Source organism: Carettochelys insculpta, chromosome 20 (assembly GCF_033958435.1).
Source record: "Carettochelys insculpta isolate YL-2023 chromosome 20, ASM3395843v1, whole genome shotgun sequence".
NCBI classification, from domain to species: domain Eukaryota; kingdom Metazoa; phylum Chordata; order Testudines; family Carettochelyidae; genus Carettochelys; species Carettochelys insculpta.
The window spans coordinates 10,295,586-10,315,010 of NC_134156.1; the positions used below are offsets into that span (position 1 = coordinate 10,295,586).

At 56.7% G+C, this 19,425-nt stretch overlaps 1 protein-coding gene across 3 annotated transcripts in view; it reads left to right on the forward strand.

Annotated features, from left to right (window-relative positions):
• SPATA20 (spermatogenesis associated 20) overlaps window positions 1–17,014 on the forward strand; it is a 37,950-nt gene extending 20,936 nt beyond the window's left edge. For all 3 annotated transcript variants that reach the window (XM_075014730.1, XM_075014732.1, XM_075014731.1), the window contains 2 exons: window positions 1,309–1,389; window positions 14,161–17,014. In XM_075014730.1, coding sequence (XP_074870831.1) covers window positions 1,309–1,389; window positions 14,161–14,331 — 252 coding nt within the window. In that variant the 3' untranslated portion in view covers window positions 14,332–17,014. The remainder of the gene's footprint in view (window positions 1–1,308; window positions 1,390–14,160) is intronic.
• The last annotated feature ends 2,411 nt before the right edge of the window (window positions 17,015–19,425 follow it).

Sequence of the window (19,425 nt, forward strand, 5' to 3'; positions counted from 1 at the left end):
GTGAGCTAGCCAGGAGCAGATGGCCCTGTGGGGGCCAGGGCTGAGTGTCGCTATGGAGGACACTCCTCCAAAGGGCAGAGCAGGTTGCTGAGCCCTGACATGCTCGTGTCACACCCCAGATCAGGCTGCCGGAGCCTGCCCCGGGCCGAGCAGGCTTGTGTACTGATCTGCCCACCTCCCTCAGTCTGTCTGCCGCCCCCACTCGGCCTGCGGCTAACTCGCTGTGGGACAGGCACTCCTGCTCCTGGGCGTGGGAGTGGGGCAGCCCTCGCTCGAGTCATGGGGCGGCCTGGGGCCACGCAGGCAGGAGAGGCGGGTAAAAGGCAGTGCCACTCACTCCAGGGAACCCTGCCCATCTTAACAACAGGGGCTTGGGTTCCTGCCTCCCATCTACTCAGTGCTGGTGCAGCTCAGCCCCCGCCCCCCTCAGGGGTTTGGTCGCTCGAGGTTTGATTCAGAGCCTCCATCTCTACAGCAGTCAGTTGTGGGGAGCAGATTTTACCCACTCTCCTCCCCGCCTGTCTCCACAGGGTAGCAGCACCGCTGCCCAGCGCTGCTGGGAGCTCTCAGAGCTGCTTCTGCTATGGGGCCTCAAGCCGAGCGGGGATTTACACAGGGCGCTGCCTCTGGCCACCCTGCCTGCCACACACCCAGCACCTAGGGGCTGCGGCAATGGGCATGCTCCAAAATCAGAGACAGCAAGAGATTCCTGTCAAGCAGACGCTCTCCTGTCTCCGGCCGGGCCACTGTGATCCTGCACGGCTGGGCCGAACCAGTGCTGGCAGGGGCACCAGGGGTCAGGGCAGTTCGCGCTGAGTCGGCTCTGAACCAGCATCTGCGCAGCTCTAGGCTAAGAGGCTGTTGGCTACTGGTGAGGCCTATAATTGTGGGCCTGCCGGTTTGTGCTGTTTGTCCATGGTAGCTCCCATTTCCTGGCCAGCTTCAAACCCGGAATTCCCTTCTGTGGGCCACGTTCCTCCGGCAGGTTTGCTCGAACGAGACGTTCCTCGGGGTTGCCCCGACGTGTTTCAGGAGTGTTGCGGAGGGCTGCTCAGATGGTGCTGCGTTCTACCTCAGAGGTGGCTGCATCTCAGCAGAGGGGGAGGTAATCCCTGAATAATTTGTCAGTTCCCACTCAAAGTGCTTTGGGATCCTGCGAATTGGGGACAGAGCCAGCAGCAGAGCAGCTCGTTGGCAGGTGTGAAGAGACTCAGCAGAGCGCCGTGGATCGAGGGAGCCGGCCTGACATGGTGCGGGCGGGTTTACAGCCTGTTCCTGTTCACTTTGCACTCCTTTCCCTCTGGACAGGTCATTATCTGCGGTGCCCCAGAAGGTGAAGACACTAAAGATCTGCTCCGCTGTGTCCACTCCATCTTTGCTCCAAACAAGGTACTCTGTCCCCAGCCCGCCCGCCAGGCCCAGGACCCCTGCACGGCCCAGCCGCCAGGCCCAGAGCCCCTGCATGGCCCAGCCGCCAGGCCCGGAGCCCCTGCACGGCCCGCCTGCCCGCCAGGCCCAGAGCCCCTGCACAGCCCAGCCGCCAGGCCCGGAGCCCCTGCACAGCCCAGCCGCCAGGCCCGGAGCCCTTGCACAGCCCACCTGTCCGGCTCCGGGGCCCACAGGCTTGTTCTGCTTCCTTGCCTCTCCACCCACCTGGCTGTGGCTCTCTGCAGGATGCTGGATTCCTGATGCTCTGTCTCCCCCACCCACCCTTCTGCCTCTGTCATGAAGGGATGACCTACTTTCCCCACCAGCTTTCCAGCTGCTGGGCCTGGTTTATCAGCTTGGGAGGCAGGGCCATGAATCCCACTCCCCAGGGGCCTCTCCCTGACACAGAGAAATGGCGGCAGAGGCTTTTTCTGTCAGCCCGGGCCAGGGAAATAAATGGTTACAGCGCCCTCGATGTGTGTTTACATGGAGCTCGCAGCGCTGCAGCCCAGGGAGAGACACTGGTTACAAGGTGTACGTACTGGCCTGACTGTCAGCACACGTATGTAGGTTACTGCGCTCAGCAGCCCACCTTCTGCCTGGAAAGGGAACGTCTTCTTAGCTCCTGTCCCATGGCCTCGATGGGAATCCTGCAAACTCCTCTGTGCCAGGGAACCCCCAGTGACTGGTTCTCTCTTCCTGCCACTCAAACCCCCAAACTGTGCACTGTCTCCCGCAGACTCCCAGCCCCCAACACCCACCATGCGTCCACTCTTGGGCCCAGGAGTTCCCACAAGCCTGGTGCTGGCCCAACTCTCTTCACCCCTGAGTGGCTCCTGCTAGGGGCTGGGGGCAGTCAGCTCTGCGCAGCGCAGCCGCCATGGGCGGAGGCGTTGTCATTCGCAGGCCGGTTGATGCAATCCCTTTTGGTGTTAAACAAGCCCCTGCAGTGCAGCTGCTCCTTGCAATTAGCGGCGACTGTATTTTAAGGTGTTCCCTGCAGAGGGGGAGCGTGAGGTGGAACATCTACCCTGTGCTCACCTTGTGGTCTGTTCTCTGAGGGGAGTGGGAGGGAGTCATCACCCGGAGCAGGGCTGAAGCTGCCTGCCACCTGTGGGGCTGGGACAGAGCCGGAGCCCCCCAGCAGGGGCCAGGAGGAGCCACAGCATTGCTGCACAAGGGGAGTAGAGCTGCTGTGCCAGGCAGGGAAGGAGCTGTCGAATGGCTGTGGAAGAGGCAGAAATACTCAGCATGACAGCTGGGCCCCCTGGCAGCTGTCGTATCCAACTGGCAGTGCCTGCGCCCCTTGGATTGGCAGTTTGCTTACTCGGTAACATGTCGAGCTGAATGAAACCAGGCAGAAGAGATGGGCAGGAGTCAGTGCCAGAGGAGAAGAAAAGTTCATAGCTGTGAACGGCTGGGCTGGGTTCATCTCTGGCAGCAGTAATTCAGGGCCCTAGTGCAACGGTTCGTGCACGTGCACACTGCGGAGCACTGGTGCCAGGATTTGCACGCCCAGTCACACCGGAGCACTAGTGCCAGGATTTGCATGCCCAGTCACATTCTGGAGAGAGAATGCCAGGAATCTCACATCCAGCCACACACTGCAGTGCTGGTGCAGTGATTCACATGTCCAGCTGCATGTTGGAGTGCTAGTGCCAGGATTTGCACACCCAGTCACACTCTGGACTGCTAGTGCCAGGATTTGCCAGTTGGATACGACAGCTGCCAGGCTCCCTGCTACATGCTGGAGTACTCATGCAAGGAGTCATGTGCTCAGCTGCATGCTGGTGTGCTAGTGCAAGGAATCACACAGCTGCATGCCAGCATGCTAGTGCCAGGACACAGCTGCATGCCAGTATGCTAGTGTCAGGACACAGCTGCATGCCGGGGTGCTAGTGCAAGGATTCGGATTCCTGTCCTAGGAGCTCTCTGTGCACTTCCGTTACAACACACTCGCTCTCTGCCGTGCCCCACGTAAGAGCCCGGACTTGTGAACAGGCTGGTTCGACTCAGTGAGATCAGTCACTGTGCACAACGCAGCTCTGAGATGATCCCGTTGCCGTTCAGCATTGCCTGCAGGATCTCAGTCCTGCCTGGTGTGGGTGTCTGGCAGGGCCTTGCGGCCGTGACTCACTCTCCGGTGGTTTTGGTGGGGCCCGTCATTGCTCCACTCTCTCTCCCTTGCTCCCCAGCCCCAGCCATCCTGTCGACATTGACATCCAGTCACTCGCTGTGACCAGCCACTCTGGTCTATGCCTATAGCAGCTTGGGCATTTCCTGGCCTCTCTTCCCTGCAGCTCAGGTGTGTGCGTGGGGTAAACACCACAGCCCTGGGCCCCTCCCTGCGACCCGGGCCCCCCAGAGCTAATGTAGGTAGCCCAGGTGCAGGCTGGGTGAAAGTCAGCCTGCACGTGCTCCACTCCAGCGGCTGCAGCCTCCTGGGGGATGTTGCAGTGGTGGAAATGGGGATCTAGCAAGGAGCCAGTGTGCGGCACTGGTTGAGCGTCAGGTGTGAGGCACTGGGGTGCACAGGTAGGGCTGGGCAGCCTCCCAAGCAGGGCTGGAGGCAACCACAGAGTGTGACCTCCCTTGGGGTGACTCCCCTGAAGGCACAGGTGGCTCAGCTGGCAGGGGAAGGTGTCATGAAGACTTCTCTTGCTGGCTGCAGCGTGTCTCTGGTTCCATGACCAGCATGTGTCCGGCTCCATGACAGGCCGGCCTGTGCCCCGGCTCCCCGTGTGCCCCAGCCTCATCCTCGCCTCTTTCCATTCCAGCTTTATTCCTCCCTCTTGCCTTGGAAGGATTAAAGTCAGTGACCCACTTTGCCGGAATTGAACGTACTGTGTTGGCAGCAGGAGGCTGCATCCTCTGGTGCCGCTGTTAATGAATTACCCCCCGTTCAACAGCTGGGCCAGCCTTTGTTCTCTGCAACCTGAGCAGGTCCTGTGAGGGGACGCAGGCAGCAAACCGGCCCAGGGAGCGCGAGCAAATCCAGTAGCGTGGAAATTCACTTCCTTCCTCGCTTTTAAATTCAATCACCTCCTACGGCTGTGTGGAGCGTTGGAAGCCAAAGCCCAGCTGTTCCAGACATTCACTCCAGCATGGCAGAGATGGGGAGGGGAACCTCTCTTGTTCCTCCTGGCAGTGCAACGGAAACTCCCTGAATGTAGGGGGACCACTGGCACCCCAATCGTGGCTCCACCCCCATGCTACCTATTCCCCCAAGGCCCCTTCTGCACCCTTATGTCTCCCCCGACTACTTTCCTGAAGCCGGCCCCTGTGCTGCCCACGTGCCCTGAGGCCACACTCCCAAGACTGTGCCCTCTGCATTGCTTGTCCTTATGGCTGATAAAAAGTGGGAGGGCCTGTTCCCTCCCCCCTGCATTCCAGCACCCCACCTCTTGGGTTTGCCTTCCCCTCAGGACCAGGCAGGATGGAGCAGGGGAAGATTGGTCCCTTCAATGGGCTTCACGTCCCAGCCTGGCAGATGGTTAACATTGCCAAAATGTGGTCCCCTTGGCAAACGCCTGGGGATTCCCTGTTCAGCCTAGTTATTGGGCTTCTCAGAGGATTGTGGGTTGTGACCTCAAGGGACTGTGTGATCAAGAGCAGCGTAAGAAACCTCCGCTGGGTTTTGGCTGATGGGTGGAGGAAGGCTGGATCTCTTGCCTGGTGGGTTGTTGGCCGCAGCCATCAGGGCACAACGAAACAAGCAGCTGCCTCCGGGTTTTGCAGATCGGCGAGCAGAACCAGAGCACGTCCCCGCCTCCTCCTCCAGGCCCAGCGCTGCCCTGGCCTTGAACGAACAGCTCTTGTTCTTGTTATCACTTCGCACTTTTGGGACCTTCCCTTTCCTCGCCTCACAGGAGAAGCCCACGGAGGCTTGCACCTGGTGATGGATCTGAGTTACCTTCTTTGTGGCCCCATGGGGCTCCAGTCTTGTGGCTGGATAGTGAATAAAACTACATTCCAGGGTTCCGTGGCATGGTTCCTGGTTGGTTCCTAGTGAAAACTGTGACAGTGAAAGTCCTTTACTCTGTCCCGCTAAATAATGCTGCCACTCACACCATGTGTTACTTCCCCATGTTTCATCACATCCCATCTTGAGTCACTTTGCAGAGTGCAGGGAAGAACTGGCTTTGGAGTCTTTCCATGCGTCTATAAAAGAGCACAGAAGCCCTGGAGATGGACCGGGCAAGGACAGTCTCAGCAGAGAGCAGGCTGTGCTCTGAAATGAATTTTCAGCTCTTTTTAGAGCAGTGAAGTATGAGGTAGGAGTTCCTCAGCCCAACCAGCGAAAGGAACAGTGGCATTGCTGCAATGCAAGCAGCAGCATGCTCAAGCTGCTCAGGGTGCAAACAGTGACGCAGATGAACACACAGGAAATGACAACAGCCGGTTGAACAGGAAGTGAAATGTGACATCGCTGGGATGGGGAGTCGACTCTTCCACCACGTCCTTCAGAGGCTTTTGCAGAGGGTAGAAGTTCAGTTGCGGGAGGATAAGGAGATTTTAAAATCTGGTTTCATTTCTACTGGGAACAAAATTTAAAAAAAAATTGCCGAATTCTCCTTGGAGAGAAGCTTCATTTCACATCAGTTGAAACGTTTGGTTTCTGTTGCTGTTTGAATTTATAATCCGTGAGAAAATGCACAAAATAAAATACAGTGAAGCAAAAAGTTGTTCCCAGGCAAACAATTAAAACTTTTTGTTCTGAAAACATGGAAGCAGGGCTCTATGATGTCAGAATATTTTTTGCAGATTTATTTTTTTCTCCACAATGAAGTTTCCACGGAATCAACATCTTGCAAAGTGTTTCAGTTTTGGCGGGACTTTGTTTTTCAGTGGAAAATGGTTATACGTGTTTTTATTTGGGGATGCGAGAGGGGTTCTCCTCAGTTTTCTATAAGGATGGGCCTAACCGGAACTCCGGATGCCAACCTGTCTAGAGCTTGGGAACATCTGGATCTGAGCATCTCAAGTTACACAGGCCTAGACCTATGAAAGACTCTCCCAAGGCTCGTGCTTGCGGCAAAAAGAGGGTACTGTGCCCTGCTGGGCCTATCGGTAATGGACAGAATGCCAGATGACTGCACCCATCATTGTGGTAGATGCTCTCCAAGGCTTGGGATGAGAGGTCCTGTCTTCCACATGTAATTAACACTGACAAAGAGACAGAGCAGCTGAGGAGAAGCACTGCCGGGACTGTGATACCTGATGGACTTATAGAACGTAGCTGAAAGCAGAAGAATCAGAGCTGAAGTGTCCTGATTATCTTGTGACTCACCAGCTCGAAGTTGGGGTTGCAGCCAGAGTGGGAGCCACACACGGCGTCTCTGCTGCCCCTGGAGGGAGAGAGGCAGCACTGTCCTTGGAGCACGCGAGAGGTTAAGTGCCAAGGAAATTCTAGACATGGCATAAACCCTTGTGCTCTGCATGGAGCACGGGTCATTTTCAAGTCTCCTCCACTTCACTCTGTCTTGGGACAAAACATCCAGCTGACTCCTGGACTACCCCAGTTGTTGTCCTTCAGTCTCAGTAGATCTTCTCCACGTTGTCGGAAGTCTTCCTCTTTTGTGTTTTTTTGCGGGTTTCATTTGGCAGGAGCCTGAAGAAAGCTGCCCCCCCTGGTGCTGGGTCCCACAGATGCCACAGGGTTGGCTGCTGTTGGGGCTTTGGACATACTGCTGCTGAGAGGTGTCAGCCCTAGGACTGGTGCCCTCTGATCCTGCCCAGAATTGGCAGTGCGGGAGACAGCGGTGAAACCTACCTTTGAGGATGAGGGACATGCTGCTCACTCAGTCTTTGTGGCCCCTGTGAGTCCTGGGTCATCACAGGAACTGGATGGAGACCATCAATTCATTTTCCAGACATTTCTGGTCATTACCAGGCAGGGCTAGCAGAATGGCTGCCTGGGAAAGGCTCTGGGACCTTACTGAGCAGCAGTGGATGTTGGGCCGGCTGCAGGCTGCAGACTCGAGAGTCTGCCTGACTCTCGCTAAATGGGGACAGAGCTCTGGGTTACTCCTGCACCTCAGGCTGTCTCTGGCCCCCACGCAGGGGGCGCAGTCTGTGTCTGCTTTGCACCAGCGTCCAAGCCTGCCCCAAGGGCAGGGCAGGGAGAACTGGCCCAGGAGAGTTCCTTCAGGGAGGATAAAGCTAGTCCTGCCTTGCCCTGAAGCAGAGTCCCATCCAGGGCGTGGCTGGAGGGGTGCAGTGCAGAGCTCCATCTGCTGCCCAGCAAGGGCAAGCAGGGAGCATGGACCTTGGGGAACCCCCTACGAGGAAGCACAGATGAGTGTGGGGCAGGTGAATCCAGAATGGCTGGACCAGGGCACCGGTGGCTGGCAGCTTTCAGCACCGCTTCCCCGGGAGGCCCGACTGCCTGCCACCGCCTCTCCGTCCGGTTCCGCTCTTTGTGCAGGGCCCGTTGGCGGTTAACTGGCTCCTTTTCCTCCTCTGCCCTGCTCGGGGAAGGCTTTTTAGCTAAAAGGAGCCAAGGGCAAAGCCTTCCAGCCGTGCTACTCAGTGTTTGGACAGGCCCAGGCGCCGGGACCCCAGAGCGCCTTGGCAGCGTGGGCCCAAACAGCCCTTCCCGCTCAGGAGATGCATCACCTCAGGCGCCCACTCGCCTGGAGGTCATCACAGGCACCCTGCCCTTGCCGGGTCCTCACCCGCTCTTCATTTCTCCACCTCATTCCGCTGCCAAAGGCTGAGCCTGAGTTTCTCGCTCTGCAGACACGTGGCTCTGGGGAGCAGCTGTGTCAGGAGCTGGAGATGTCAGCGCCTCACCCGACAGCCCCTCCCAGCCCCTCATCGCTGGCAGGCTGCCGGAGGCTGCATTCGTGTCGTTAACTAGGTCGTTCCAGTAATTAATTCCTCGCACAGGTCCCAGTGAAATCCTTTCTGTGGTGATCAGATGGTGTTGAGGGTGAGGGAGCTGGTGAATTTACATCTGATCCCAGCGTTTGGAGGTGGCGGGGGAGATTCAGGGAAGGGGGCAGCTGGTGCTAGGTGAAGCAGGATGAGTTGTCTTTGGAGGCATCAGCAAGCGACTCAGAAGGGCGCGTTTATGTAACCCTGTGCCGTGCTGAGCTGGCGTAGCAGGGACCCAAGTCTGGCATCGCAGGCCTGTCATTTTGCATGGCAAGGTTTCAGGAGGAGGTGCGTGATAATGAAGCATGAACAGCGATTGTGCCCTTCGTGTATTTAGCATCTCTGGTCCCATCTTTAGACACTTTGCCCACTGCTGGGAGATCTGGGGTCTAATGGCTCACTCCTCCTCCTGTCCAAAGTGCAGCCTAGTCTGGGGCAGAGCACTGCAGCTCTTTAACTGCCATCGGCAAGGCTCCCCGCAGGTGGGGAACGAGCCGAGAAGCAGAACTCTGAGCAGCCTGGGCGCTGATTGTGGGAGATAACTTACAGACACGACTCTTGGGTGTCGTCTTGCTGAGCAGTTCGAGAGCTGGGAGTTGTGGAGCCTGTTCCCATCTAGCCAGCCATTTGCCAGCGAACACGGGCAGGTCATTTCCCTGCATAGTGCCTCAGTTTCCCCCTGAGGAATGTGGGAAATGGTCCTTTCCCGTCTGAGACACCCTCCTGCCCATGCTTGTAACATGCACTGAGCTCAAAAGAAGCTGCCATTCTTGCTGTTACTCTTTCAAGGGCCCTGCAGTCAGTGGGTCACCGGGTGGGTGACAGACTTTGCCTCCCTGGGCAATGTGTGTTTGTTGGGGGGGAGGGCAGGCTGGGCTCCAGGACCCCAGAACAGTCAGGGACGTGGGTGGAGCTATGGGTAGCCAGCTCTCAGGACCACCCCGACTACACTGCGCAGGGCTCCAGCGGTTAGTTAAAAGGGCCCGGAGCTCCATGCCCTTTTAAGTTGTCGGGCCTCTGGGCAATTGTCCTCTTCTGCCCGGTGGCCCATGTAGGCCGGGGGCTTAGGCTGCCCCACGGGGCTGTGGGGTTGTTACTGTACTCTCTGAATAGTGTGGCTGAGCCTTTCCTTGAGGTCCCTTCTGACTCTCAAGGCAGACAGGTTTGGGGGGCTCTTGTTGGCTGGCTACAAAGGGGAGCCCAGCTTGTAGCTGGGAGCTGCTGCCCTCCTTGGGCCCATTTTCCCTCCGAGAACCTGCCCTGGATTTCTCACTGCTCTGTGCCAGGGACAGGGGAGGAAACAGCCTCAGATGTGTCTTCCTTCTACTGTCACCTGGTGAAGGGGCTAAGGGCAGTGGCCTGGCTGTGGCAGGCTGATGTCAGCCCCAGAGAAATGGCACAGGCCTGAGCCTGCTCCTGGGTTAATTCCCTGGCCTGCTAATGGCCTGTGGCGTGATTAGGAAGGCTTTTGTTATCTCCTCCTCGGTGGGGCCAAACAGGCGGCCCTGCTTTGTCCTGGCCCAGCCACAAGGCCTCAGGGAGGCTGCGAGGGGATGAATAATGAATTTCAGATTGGATAGGAATTTGTAATTAATCATTCCCGGAATTAATTCCGGACAAAGCCAGTGGGACTCTGGGGGAGGCAGAAGCGGGGAGAGGCAGGCTGCCCCTCCTGTGAAGCAGCCAATGTCCGGGCTGGGGGCCCTGCCAGCCAGGGAGGGGACAGCTTGGTTCAGGTCCCAGGGGAAGAGATGGGGGCAGGCTGGTAGAAGGCACCTGGGGGTGGGCGGTCAGGGGGGTTGCTCCTAGAAGGCGGCAGTGACTGCTGTGAGAGGAGGCACCTGCCCGAATGCAGGGGAATGAGGCAGAACAGCTGTGGGGCTGAGGGAGGGAGTATGGGGCACCTCAGAGAGTGGGAGCTGGTTGGCGGGTCTGTGCGCGGGAGGCTGAGGCCTGCTGGTGAGGAGGCCGAAGGAAATCCTGGGCTTTAGCATAGGAGCTGTGAGGGGATGCACGGGCATGGGGAGGGGGTTGTGTCCTGCAGGGTTCGAAGCTGACTCAGTGCCATTTGGCTGGGGCCAGCTGGGTGTGGTGTGCGTCAGCAGACAGGACTTTGCTGGCCTCTGGCATGCGAGGGGTGTGTGGCATGGTGCACGGTGGTTGAGGGGAGCTCATGTGTGTTGGTGTGAATGCGAGTCGGGGTGGTGTGTGCTGTGGTTGCTGCTGTAGGGTGTTGGTAGGAGCATGCCAGGGGGGAGTGGCATTGGTGTGCTCTGTGCTGAGCTTGTTGTGCGTGTCTGTGAGGAGCGCCAGAGGCCTTATGCATGCGTGTGAGGAGTGCCAGAGGCCTTGTGCGTGGGTGTGAGGAGCGCCAGAGGCCTTGTGCATGCGTGTGAGGAGCGCCAGAGGCCTTGTGCGTGGGTGTGACGAGTGCCAGAGGCCTTGTGCATGCATGTGACGAGTGCCAGAGGCCTTGTGCGTGGGTGTGAGCAGTGCCAGAGGCCTTGTTCATGCGTGTGAGGAGTGCCAGAGGCCTTGTGCGTGGGTGCGTATGTTTAAGAATTGGTGGAGTACAAGAGGGGCTTGGTGTGGGCTGTTGCTGGAAATGTGTGTGTGTTCAGGGGTTAGTAGCGTGACCCGTGTGGTGATTGCTGGGTGAAGTGTGCGGTTGTATTGGTGTGGGGGTGTGCTGAGGAGTGTGGGGGTGAGCTTGTGCATTGGTGGTTGGATGGTGGAAAAGTGTGTTGGTGTCAGGAGTGAGTGTGGGTGTGAGTCGTGCAGTGGTTGCTGGGTTGAGGGGAGGAGTGTGCTGAGGTCAGGTGTAGAGGGGTGAGCTGGGCTGTGGTTGCTGGGCAGGGATGGGACGTGTGTGTTGGTGTCAGGATGTGTCTGCACTCAGGGGTGTGGGTGTGACCAGGCCGTGGCTGCTGGGCTGGGGTGGGAGGCATGTATTGGTGTCAGGAGCAGGTGTGATCTCAGCCATGCAGCGAGCGGGTGTGATGTACCTGCCATCCGCGCTGGGTGCTGCGTTTCGGAGCACGGTGCTTGGGGTGAGAGCGTGTTCTACGCTCAGGAAGTCGCCACTGCTGGTGGGAAGCCCTGAGCCGGGCCATGCAGCAGGAGAGAGCTCGTCCGCACCTGGCAGATCACACACATCACACTGCCTCATGGCATGTCCACAGTGCAGAGGGGGTGAGAGTCCTGCTGCTCCTGTGTGCTCCTTCCCCCAGCCCCTCACCCCGGTCTCCCCTCCACAGTATGGCCAGTGGTGGCACCTGCGTGCAGGGGAGAGATGGACCCTGGCAGAAGCCCTTTGCTTTCACCTCGACTTGTCATTTCTTACTCTCACCGCTGACCAAGCCCAGCAAAAGCCTCTGGTGCTGGGTAACCCCGAGGATCTGTTGCCAAGCACAACTCCGTGCTCTGTCCACGAACCCCCAGGGCCCCTCACACACACTCAGAGGGACCAGCTAATTAGCACTGCAGCCATGTATGACTCGGAGCTGAGAACAGGATTGCACGTCGTGGGGGACCCAGTCGCTTTGCAGTGGGAGCCCAGAGCCCCACCAGTCCCCACCTGCCAAGGAGATCTCTGCTCTGCATGAAATTCAACTTCATCTCTGAAGTTCACTGAAAGTGTGTGGAATCTAGCTGAGCAGGAGACAGGCTGGTGCCCGCCAGGGATGGGGGTGCAGAGGGGTGGATGCAAAGAGAGGCGTATGTAGAGGGAGAGGGGTCAGGCGTGCAGCAGACAGTCCAGAGCAGTGTAAGGGGCTTGTTAAAGGGACGCTGGGGAGAGGGGAGAAGGGAATGTTTGGGGTGATTAAAGGGCTGGTCAGGCAGCAGGCCTAGGGGAGACGGGAGGGTTAGGAGCTGACCTTGTGGCCAGACTGGCTAGCAAGCTCCGTAAAGCATCTGGATAGCAGGTGGCGCTAGGAAGGGAATGGGTAAATCCTGCTTGTTGTCAGCCATAGGACTGGCAAGGGACTGCTGGGCGCATTGGAAGCCAGGCTGGCTGGGGGAAATGGGTTTCCTCCTGCACCCTGACAGTGTGTCCCGGCCCATGGCAGAAGAGTGTGTGGGTGACCAGGGAGCCAGGGCACTGTGAGGAGCACAGGCTCCTGAGGGGAAGGATGATCAGCATTTTGGCAAGAATGCTATGTGAGCCAGCTGCCACGTGAGCCACTTCGTCACAGAGGATCGCGGAAGTCACACAATCCAGGACTTGCAGAGACCTCTGTCATTTCAGCCCCGTGGGGGTAGGAGCTGCAGGGTCCCCCACTGTCTGTGGGGGCTGGGAGCTGCTGGGTACCCCTGCTGCCTCAGGCAGCATCGTATCCCCAAGCTCCAAGCCTCCACAAGCAGCAGGATCCCCACCTCTGGGCACCTCTGGGGCCCCAGGTCAGACTGGTCCACTCCATCACCCATGATTTTGCGAACAATCTCCAGGGATAAAATCTCAGCCATAACTGTGAGCCGCCAGCGGCAGGGATGCTGGTCTGGTAAACAGCCTCCCACTGCCATTGCATCCTGCACCAGGGCTGTGCTGCCCCTTGGCTTTGCCTCCCTCCGCTGGGGCCAACAGGCACTGTAGGTCCTGGGGCAAAGTATGTGGAGGGGCCTGGCTCCATGCCTCCAGAAGAGGTGGGGCAGAGGATAGAAGGGGCGGGGCCAAGGGCAGCCAGCCCTTAGCGCCACACAGACAGGTCGCGCTCCCCACACCACCAAGCCAAACAGAGCCGCCATCTGGCTGCAAATGAAAGGGGCTGGGGGCAGCTCCCCGCTGATGGCCTGCCCCATTTGCTTGACATGCTGGAAGGCTTGTCCTCCGGTCGTGCTGGTTGGGGAGAGGTGTCAGTGGGGAGCACGAAGCCATTGGCCCGAGTGGGGAATCGGTAATTTAGTGCCACAGTTAGGAAAGCGGCTCTGTCGTTAATTCCCTGGCTGGCTGGCTGGGGCCCGGCTAGGCTGTGGCTCTGACACCTGCCTGCGGGAAGCTGGCGGGGATGAAAAGTGATTAATGCCGTTAGAACTTAATGAGAGAAGGGAGTTGGGAGCCTGCTGGGCAGGGGCGCACTGCCAGCTGCGTTGTTGGTCACAGTTTATTTGTCAAGTGAACAGGGCCTGGGTGGGTTTGCGGCAGAGTTAATCACCACCCCAGCAAGCGGACCAGTGCTACCATGGGCCAGACTGGCCCCACGAACAGGGCAGGGTTGTGCAATTCCACATTCAAATGAGCACTGAGCCCCTGGCACCCCTCGTTGAACATCAGCCCTCCCCAGACACCATTCCCAATGAACATCAACCCCCACCAGCAGTACCCCTCGCTGCCCACCGAGCCCTCGGCTGTACCCCTCGCTGCCCACCGAGCCCCCGGCTGTACCCCTCGCTGCCCACCGAGGCCCCCGGCTGTACCCCTCGCTGCCCACCGAGGCCCCGGCTGTACCCCTCGCTGCCCACCGAGCCTCCGGCCTGTACTGCTCACTGCCCACCGAGCCCCCGGCTGTACCCCTCGCTGCCCACCGAGGCCCCCGGCTGTACCCCACGCTGCCCACCGAGCCCCCGGCCTGTACTGCTCACTGCCCACCAAGGCCCCCGGCTGTACCCCTCGCTGCCCACCGAGCCTCCGGCCTGTACTGCTCACTGCCCACCAAGGCCCTCAGCTGTACCTCTCACTGCCCACTGAGGCCCCCAGCTGTACCGCTCGCTGCCCACCGAGCCTCCAGCTGTACCTCTCACTGCCCACCGAGCCTCCGGCTGTACCCTGGCTGTACTCCTGTCTGCACACCAAGCACTCATCTGTGTTCCCCCTCAGACTCCATCCCTGACCACTTCTGTCTCTGTATATTCCAGGTGCTGATGCTGGCGGACGGGGACAGCTCTGGTTTCCTGTACCACCACTTGCCCTTCCTCTCCTCCCTGGAGAGGAAAGATGGAAAAGCCACTGCTTATCTCTGTGAAAACTTCGCCTGCTCGCTTCCTGTCACCTCCTCTCAGGAGCTGCACAGGCTGCTGCTGCTGTGAGCCGTTGCCCCTGTAGCCTCACCAGGCCCCCTGCCATCTCAGCGAAGGAGAAAGGACATAGGAGAGACTAGCAAGACAGCCGTGGTGACTACACATGGAGGCAGCGCAGATCCCTGCAATAAAGTCACCTCTTGCACAAGCCGCCTGCCCGATTGTGCTTAGTGAAACTGACAAGCAGTCACAGCCGGCCGGCCCTGCGGATTGCCCCCCACCTGTCTGAGCGGTTCTGTCTTCGGAGACTGTGTGAGTCCTTGTGCTGCTGTTGTAACAGCATCTTTCCTCCTCCGCATCAGGAAGACACACGCTCAACAGTTCTCAAGAGCGCTGGCCAATGTTTCCAGAGGTCAGTCCCCCATGACAGGTGCAGTCAGTTCTAATCTGAGCCAGGCGGCTGAGTCGAGACTCCACATGCAACGGAATCCAATCACAATAATGTCCAGTCAGGTCCCACTTTAGCCAGGGCGAGTGACCTGGGAGGGTGGCATTGTCCCCATTCATGGAAACTGAGGCAGAGAGATTCCTCTGCCCAGGCTACGTAGAGCCTGGGATCAAATGCAGGCACCTGCACTACCCACCATCTCCCACTCCAGTGTTTCTCAGCTGATGGGGTGTAGTCCCTGGCAGTGGGGTGGGTACTGTGTAAAGCAATCCAGACAGGTGGGGGTTGTGGTGTGGCACTGGAAATTTTATGAGAAATGAAAGCAAAGCCAGGCTCACAGCCTGCACAGCCTCCCTGTCACTGTCAAGAATTCTCTGTCAGCCTCTCCAAACACACCCACATCACTCAGTCACACAGAGTATGTGAACAGTCACCCTCTGCAGTGGTTAACTTTGCTGGGTCTCAAGCAGTGTGGTCTAATTCAAGGGTCCTGAACTTTGTTCCCTCTGTTTTTTGCACCGCCGTGGAATAAATTTTATTATGTGCACCACCACTTTGTCACACACTGAGACACCAGCTCCTCAGCCGATCTGTTAAGCAAGAACCCAAACATAAGCAGGCACCATGATATTTTCTTACCATTTACTTATTTTTTTGGCTGGCCCACTACATGTAGCTGTGGATGATCCAGGACTTTCACCGTCTTCTCTACCGGTTCACCCTTCTCGCTTTCAAACAGTAAGGCCAGCTGTGTCAGATGGAAATAGTGCTTGCCAGTTTTTGCAGTTGTAAAGGGTCGACTGTGTGCGCATTGCTAGGTTACCTTGCAGTAAAACACATTGTGCTACTTGTGCGAATTAAAGTTGACATGTTGCAGCTTGGATTTTATAAATACTGATTTTTTTGTAGATGCTGTCAGGTACATACCAGTCAAAACTTTATGGTGCTGTAGTGTTGACGCACACGAGTCGCATGGAGTTAAGGATTTACCCAGTGCTTGACTGGAGAATGCAGTTGTGCAGCCAGACTGTGGAGGAATAGGCTGTGGCCCACAGACTGGGAACCTCCAGTCTAATTTCCTGCATTATGGGGCATTTAATCATGTCCTGTGGGGTCTCTAAGACTCAGCTAGTTCCATATGTCTCTTGCCACCACTGGGGAGCGGAGCACATTCTGGGTTGTGGCTAATAGCGTCCCTCCGTTAAATGCTAAATCCCTGGAGCTCAGAAAGTTCAGCATGGGGCATGCGAAAGAAATGCTCAAGCCGTGTAAGGTAGACAGTAGACCTGTGGCTAATTGGGTGTGTGGTTTCTGGGGCAGGCGTGGGTTGGGACACGGGCTCCCATTAAAGCAAAGTCAGGCCAGAGAAGATGGTTTCTTCTGTGCTGCAGAGACTTCCTTGCGATCCCAGCCCCTCGCTGGTGGTGAAGGCAGGCAGCTCACCCCCACATGGGTGAACAGGCGTGAAGCCAGCCAGCAAGGGATCTCAGTGCAAGCCCCTGGCACGCAGCGTTCTCCTGCTGCTGGGCTGCTCCTGGAGGAGCTGCGGCTGTGTCAGGAAAGCAGAGGGGTGAATTCGCCTTCAGTCTTCCAGCTGTAGTGTGGTTAGCGATCCCCGTTTCATTTCCATGCTGGGGAGCTGTCCCATCTGCTTTGCCTGCGCCAGCTCTCTGTGCCGTTAAAGGCACCAGGAGAGATGGAAGGGCCTCTAACTGTCCCTGTGCAACAGGCTGGGCCTGGAGGGCTGCTCTTCTGGTAAACAATCATATTTGGCTTGACCTGCTAACCTGAGCAGGCTCGTACAGGTTGAACCTCTCTTGTCCAGCACCTCCGGGGCGTGACCCATGCTGGATGAGAGAATTTGCTGGACCAGGGGAGGTCAGTATTGCCAGCACATTGCCAACACTTCCACTGCTCGCTGGACTCTTAGAAGACGTTTAGGGATGAAACAGAGCTACAGAACACTGAGAGCCAGGACTGGTGGCTGAAAACAAACTTTCTGGGGCCACTGGAAACTTGGCCACACCTATGGTAAGTGGTTGTCCAGCTAACTAAAAATCATGCCGGGTTATGGATGTTGCTGGTCAAGAGAGTCCTGGATTAGAGAGGTTTAACCTGTACCATTGGTACAGAAACAGCCTCGTGAGAGGTTTATGCCTGGCAGCCAGGGAGCTAACTATAGCAGAATTGGGCCCATCACCAGAGAATGGAGACCTGCTATGTTGGCCTGACCATTGTCCTGCTGTTGCCCGGTGCTACCAGGCTCAGCTGCTTGCCGCTTGGACTCTGGCTCCGCGTTGCAGGAGTATGTTCACCAGTGACTGACGAGGCTTTGAATGGGAGGCAGGAAGGGGAGGGCACAGAGTGACACAGGAGAAAAGAGGCAATGACTGTGCTGACTGTGATGGATAGAGAGAGGTGCTGGGTCTCCTAACCCCGCTGCTCTTCCTGGAAGGGAACTCACTAATGACATATTTGGGCCCGACAGCAGCAGCCTTGCTCCCCGCTTAGGAGCTCTGACGGGCAGTGTTTGCATTACATGCTGCAAACCTGGAGCTCGCCTGACCGTGACTGAGCAATTTCCTTCTAGAAGTGCCAAGCAAGAGGAGATCAGAGCAGCCTGCAGTGACCCCCCACCAGCAAACTGCCAGCAGGAGAGAGTGCATCAGACACCAAGCTGGGGGCGTGGGGGTAGTCAGCAGTGCATCCGCTATCGCTGCTGACAGGCCATCGCTACCGAAACTGTGCTGTGATGAAAACTGCACCTAGGACTTAGCACCAGCTGCCCAATGCTTGACTTTTACAAGGCAGGGATGGGGCAGCTACAGACAGAGAAATCAAGGCCCAGCGGCTTGTTCCTGATCACGCAGCAATTAAGCTGATGGATTCATGTCATTGGCAGATGGGACTGAACCAGGTTGTAGCACTGACTTCAATCTGCCATCTCAGTTTCTCAGGGTTACAATCTTCCTGAGTGTCAGAGACCTCCCTGCCTAACCGGCTCCTTAGTTAGGATTCTCAGCAGACTACTCTCCCTTCTCAGCCCTCCTGGGTTACACCGTGTTGCTGATTATCCATGAACGAAGGGTTTCACTCTGCAGATCGACGTGTAGGGGAGAGGCTTTTTCATTGACCTGGCTCAGGTCTTGAAATGCTCCATTCTGTGTATCACCTGGAGGAGCTGTCGGGACTAGACTGGCCATCCACTCACATATTAGTGCATTAGGCTGCCCCCAGAGCTTTGAATTGCCTAGCTTCCTGGCGTACTCCAGTTTCCTAGAGCAGCGTTTTCCCAAAGTGTGGTCTGCAGCCCAGTACTGGTCTCTGGAGAAAAATACCGGTCCTTCGAAAATATACAAATTATCATGCTCGATCCCATTAATCTGGTACAGTTTGTCTTTTCCTACATAATTTAGGTAATAATAAGTTAGGCACTTAAGTATTTTATCGAGGTTTATATTATTATGTACTATTATTGTGAATAAATAATAAACAGTAGGAATATATTCATTTTTCATTCTCTTTTTATATGCATTTATTTTTTTGGGCTGCAAAAGAAGGTACTGAAAAAAAGGGGTTCCAACTCTATAAAGTTTGGGAAACCCTGTCCTGGGGAGATGTGGGAGTCTTCATTATACGGCCCTATTTATTTTCTATCAGGGTGCGGACTGTCAGCTCTCCCAAGTAAGATGTATACACCAGGAGTTGTGGTGTGCAGTGTGAAAAGATGAACTAGGGGAACCAATGCTTGGGGACAGAAAAATTACCCTGCCCATGAATCACAGTGAATCTGTCACTGAACCTGCAGTTACCATAAGCCAGTCTGCTGCTCCTGTCTTTTATTTACTTATCTTTTGAAGCAGGTATGAAGAATATGCAGCGTTCTGTGAGCAAATGGCAGAAACAGGAGGCAGCTGACAAACAAACGTTAGCAGCCCTGTGTTACATGGGCAGCGAGCAGCAAAGCTGTCCTTTGGCGTAATAAGTCAGCGTGTATACAAGTGGCATGCAGACAGTCAGGTGAGCAAGTCCATTTGCTGTAGCTATAAGGTGCACAGGCTGTAATTGGTCATGTCTGGTGTAGTTTGCAGATGCCATCCTATAGCACAGGTAAGGCAGTTCTGTGTCACTGTTTCAGGTTGCTGGAGACTGTGCTATGGCCTGGGGAGGTAATGAGGAGGTCACAGTCAGGAAGGAAGGAAGGGAAAGGGAGCATTTGGCCCTGGGCCCAGCATTTCAAAGGGGCCTGGAGCTCCGGCCACGGCTGCTGCAACTTTGGCAGTGGTGGCAGCTGGAGCTCTGGGCCCCTTTGATGTGTGACAGCACAGCTGCTCCATCATGCCATGCGGCTGTGAGAGCGGAGAGGGCACCCAGTGTCACAGTCCAGGCGGTGCTGTTGGCTGACTGCCCTAGGTCCTGTCTCTTTCACCCTTGGCCCCTCCCTTTCTGGGATTTCAAACCGAACCACCATTACTGCAGGAGCTGCAGCAGCTGGCAGCCCCACTGGTCACAGCTTGGTGTTTTAGACACTATGCTATGGCTCAGGTAATGCTGTCATGTTGGAGTATGTGAATCTCTTGGATTACTTGCTTGGGGTGGGGCCAGATTTCAGCGTTAGAGCTGGTTGGAAAATGCTTTTGCATTTTTTTTTCCCAATGGAAAATTTAAATAAAAATGGGGAGAAAAATCATTTCCATTTTTTGGGCAGAAAACTG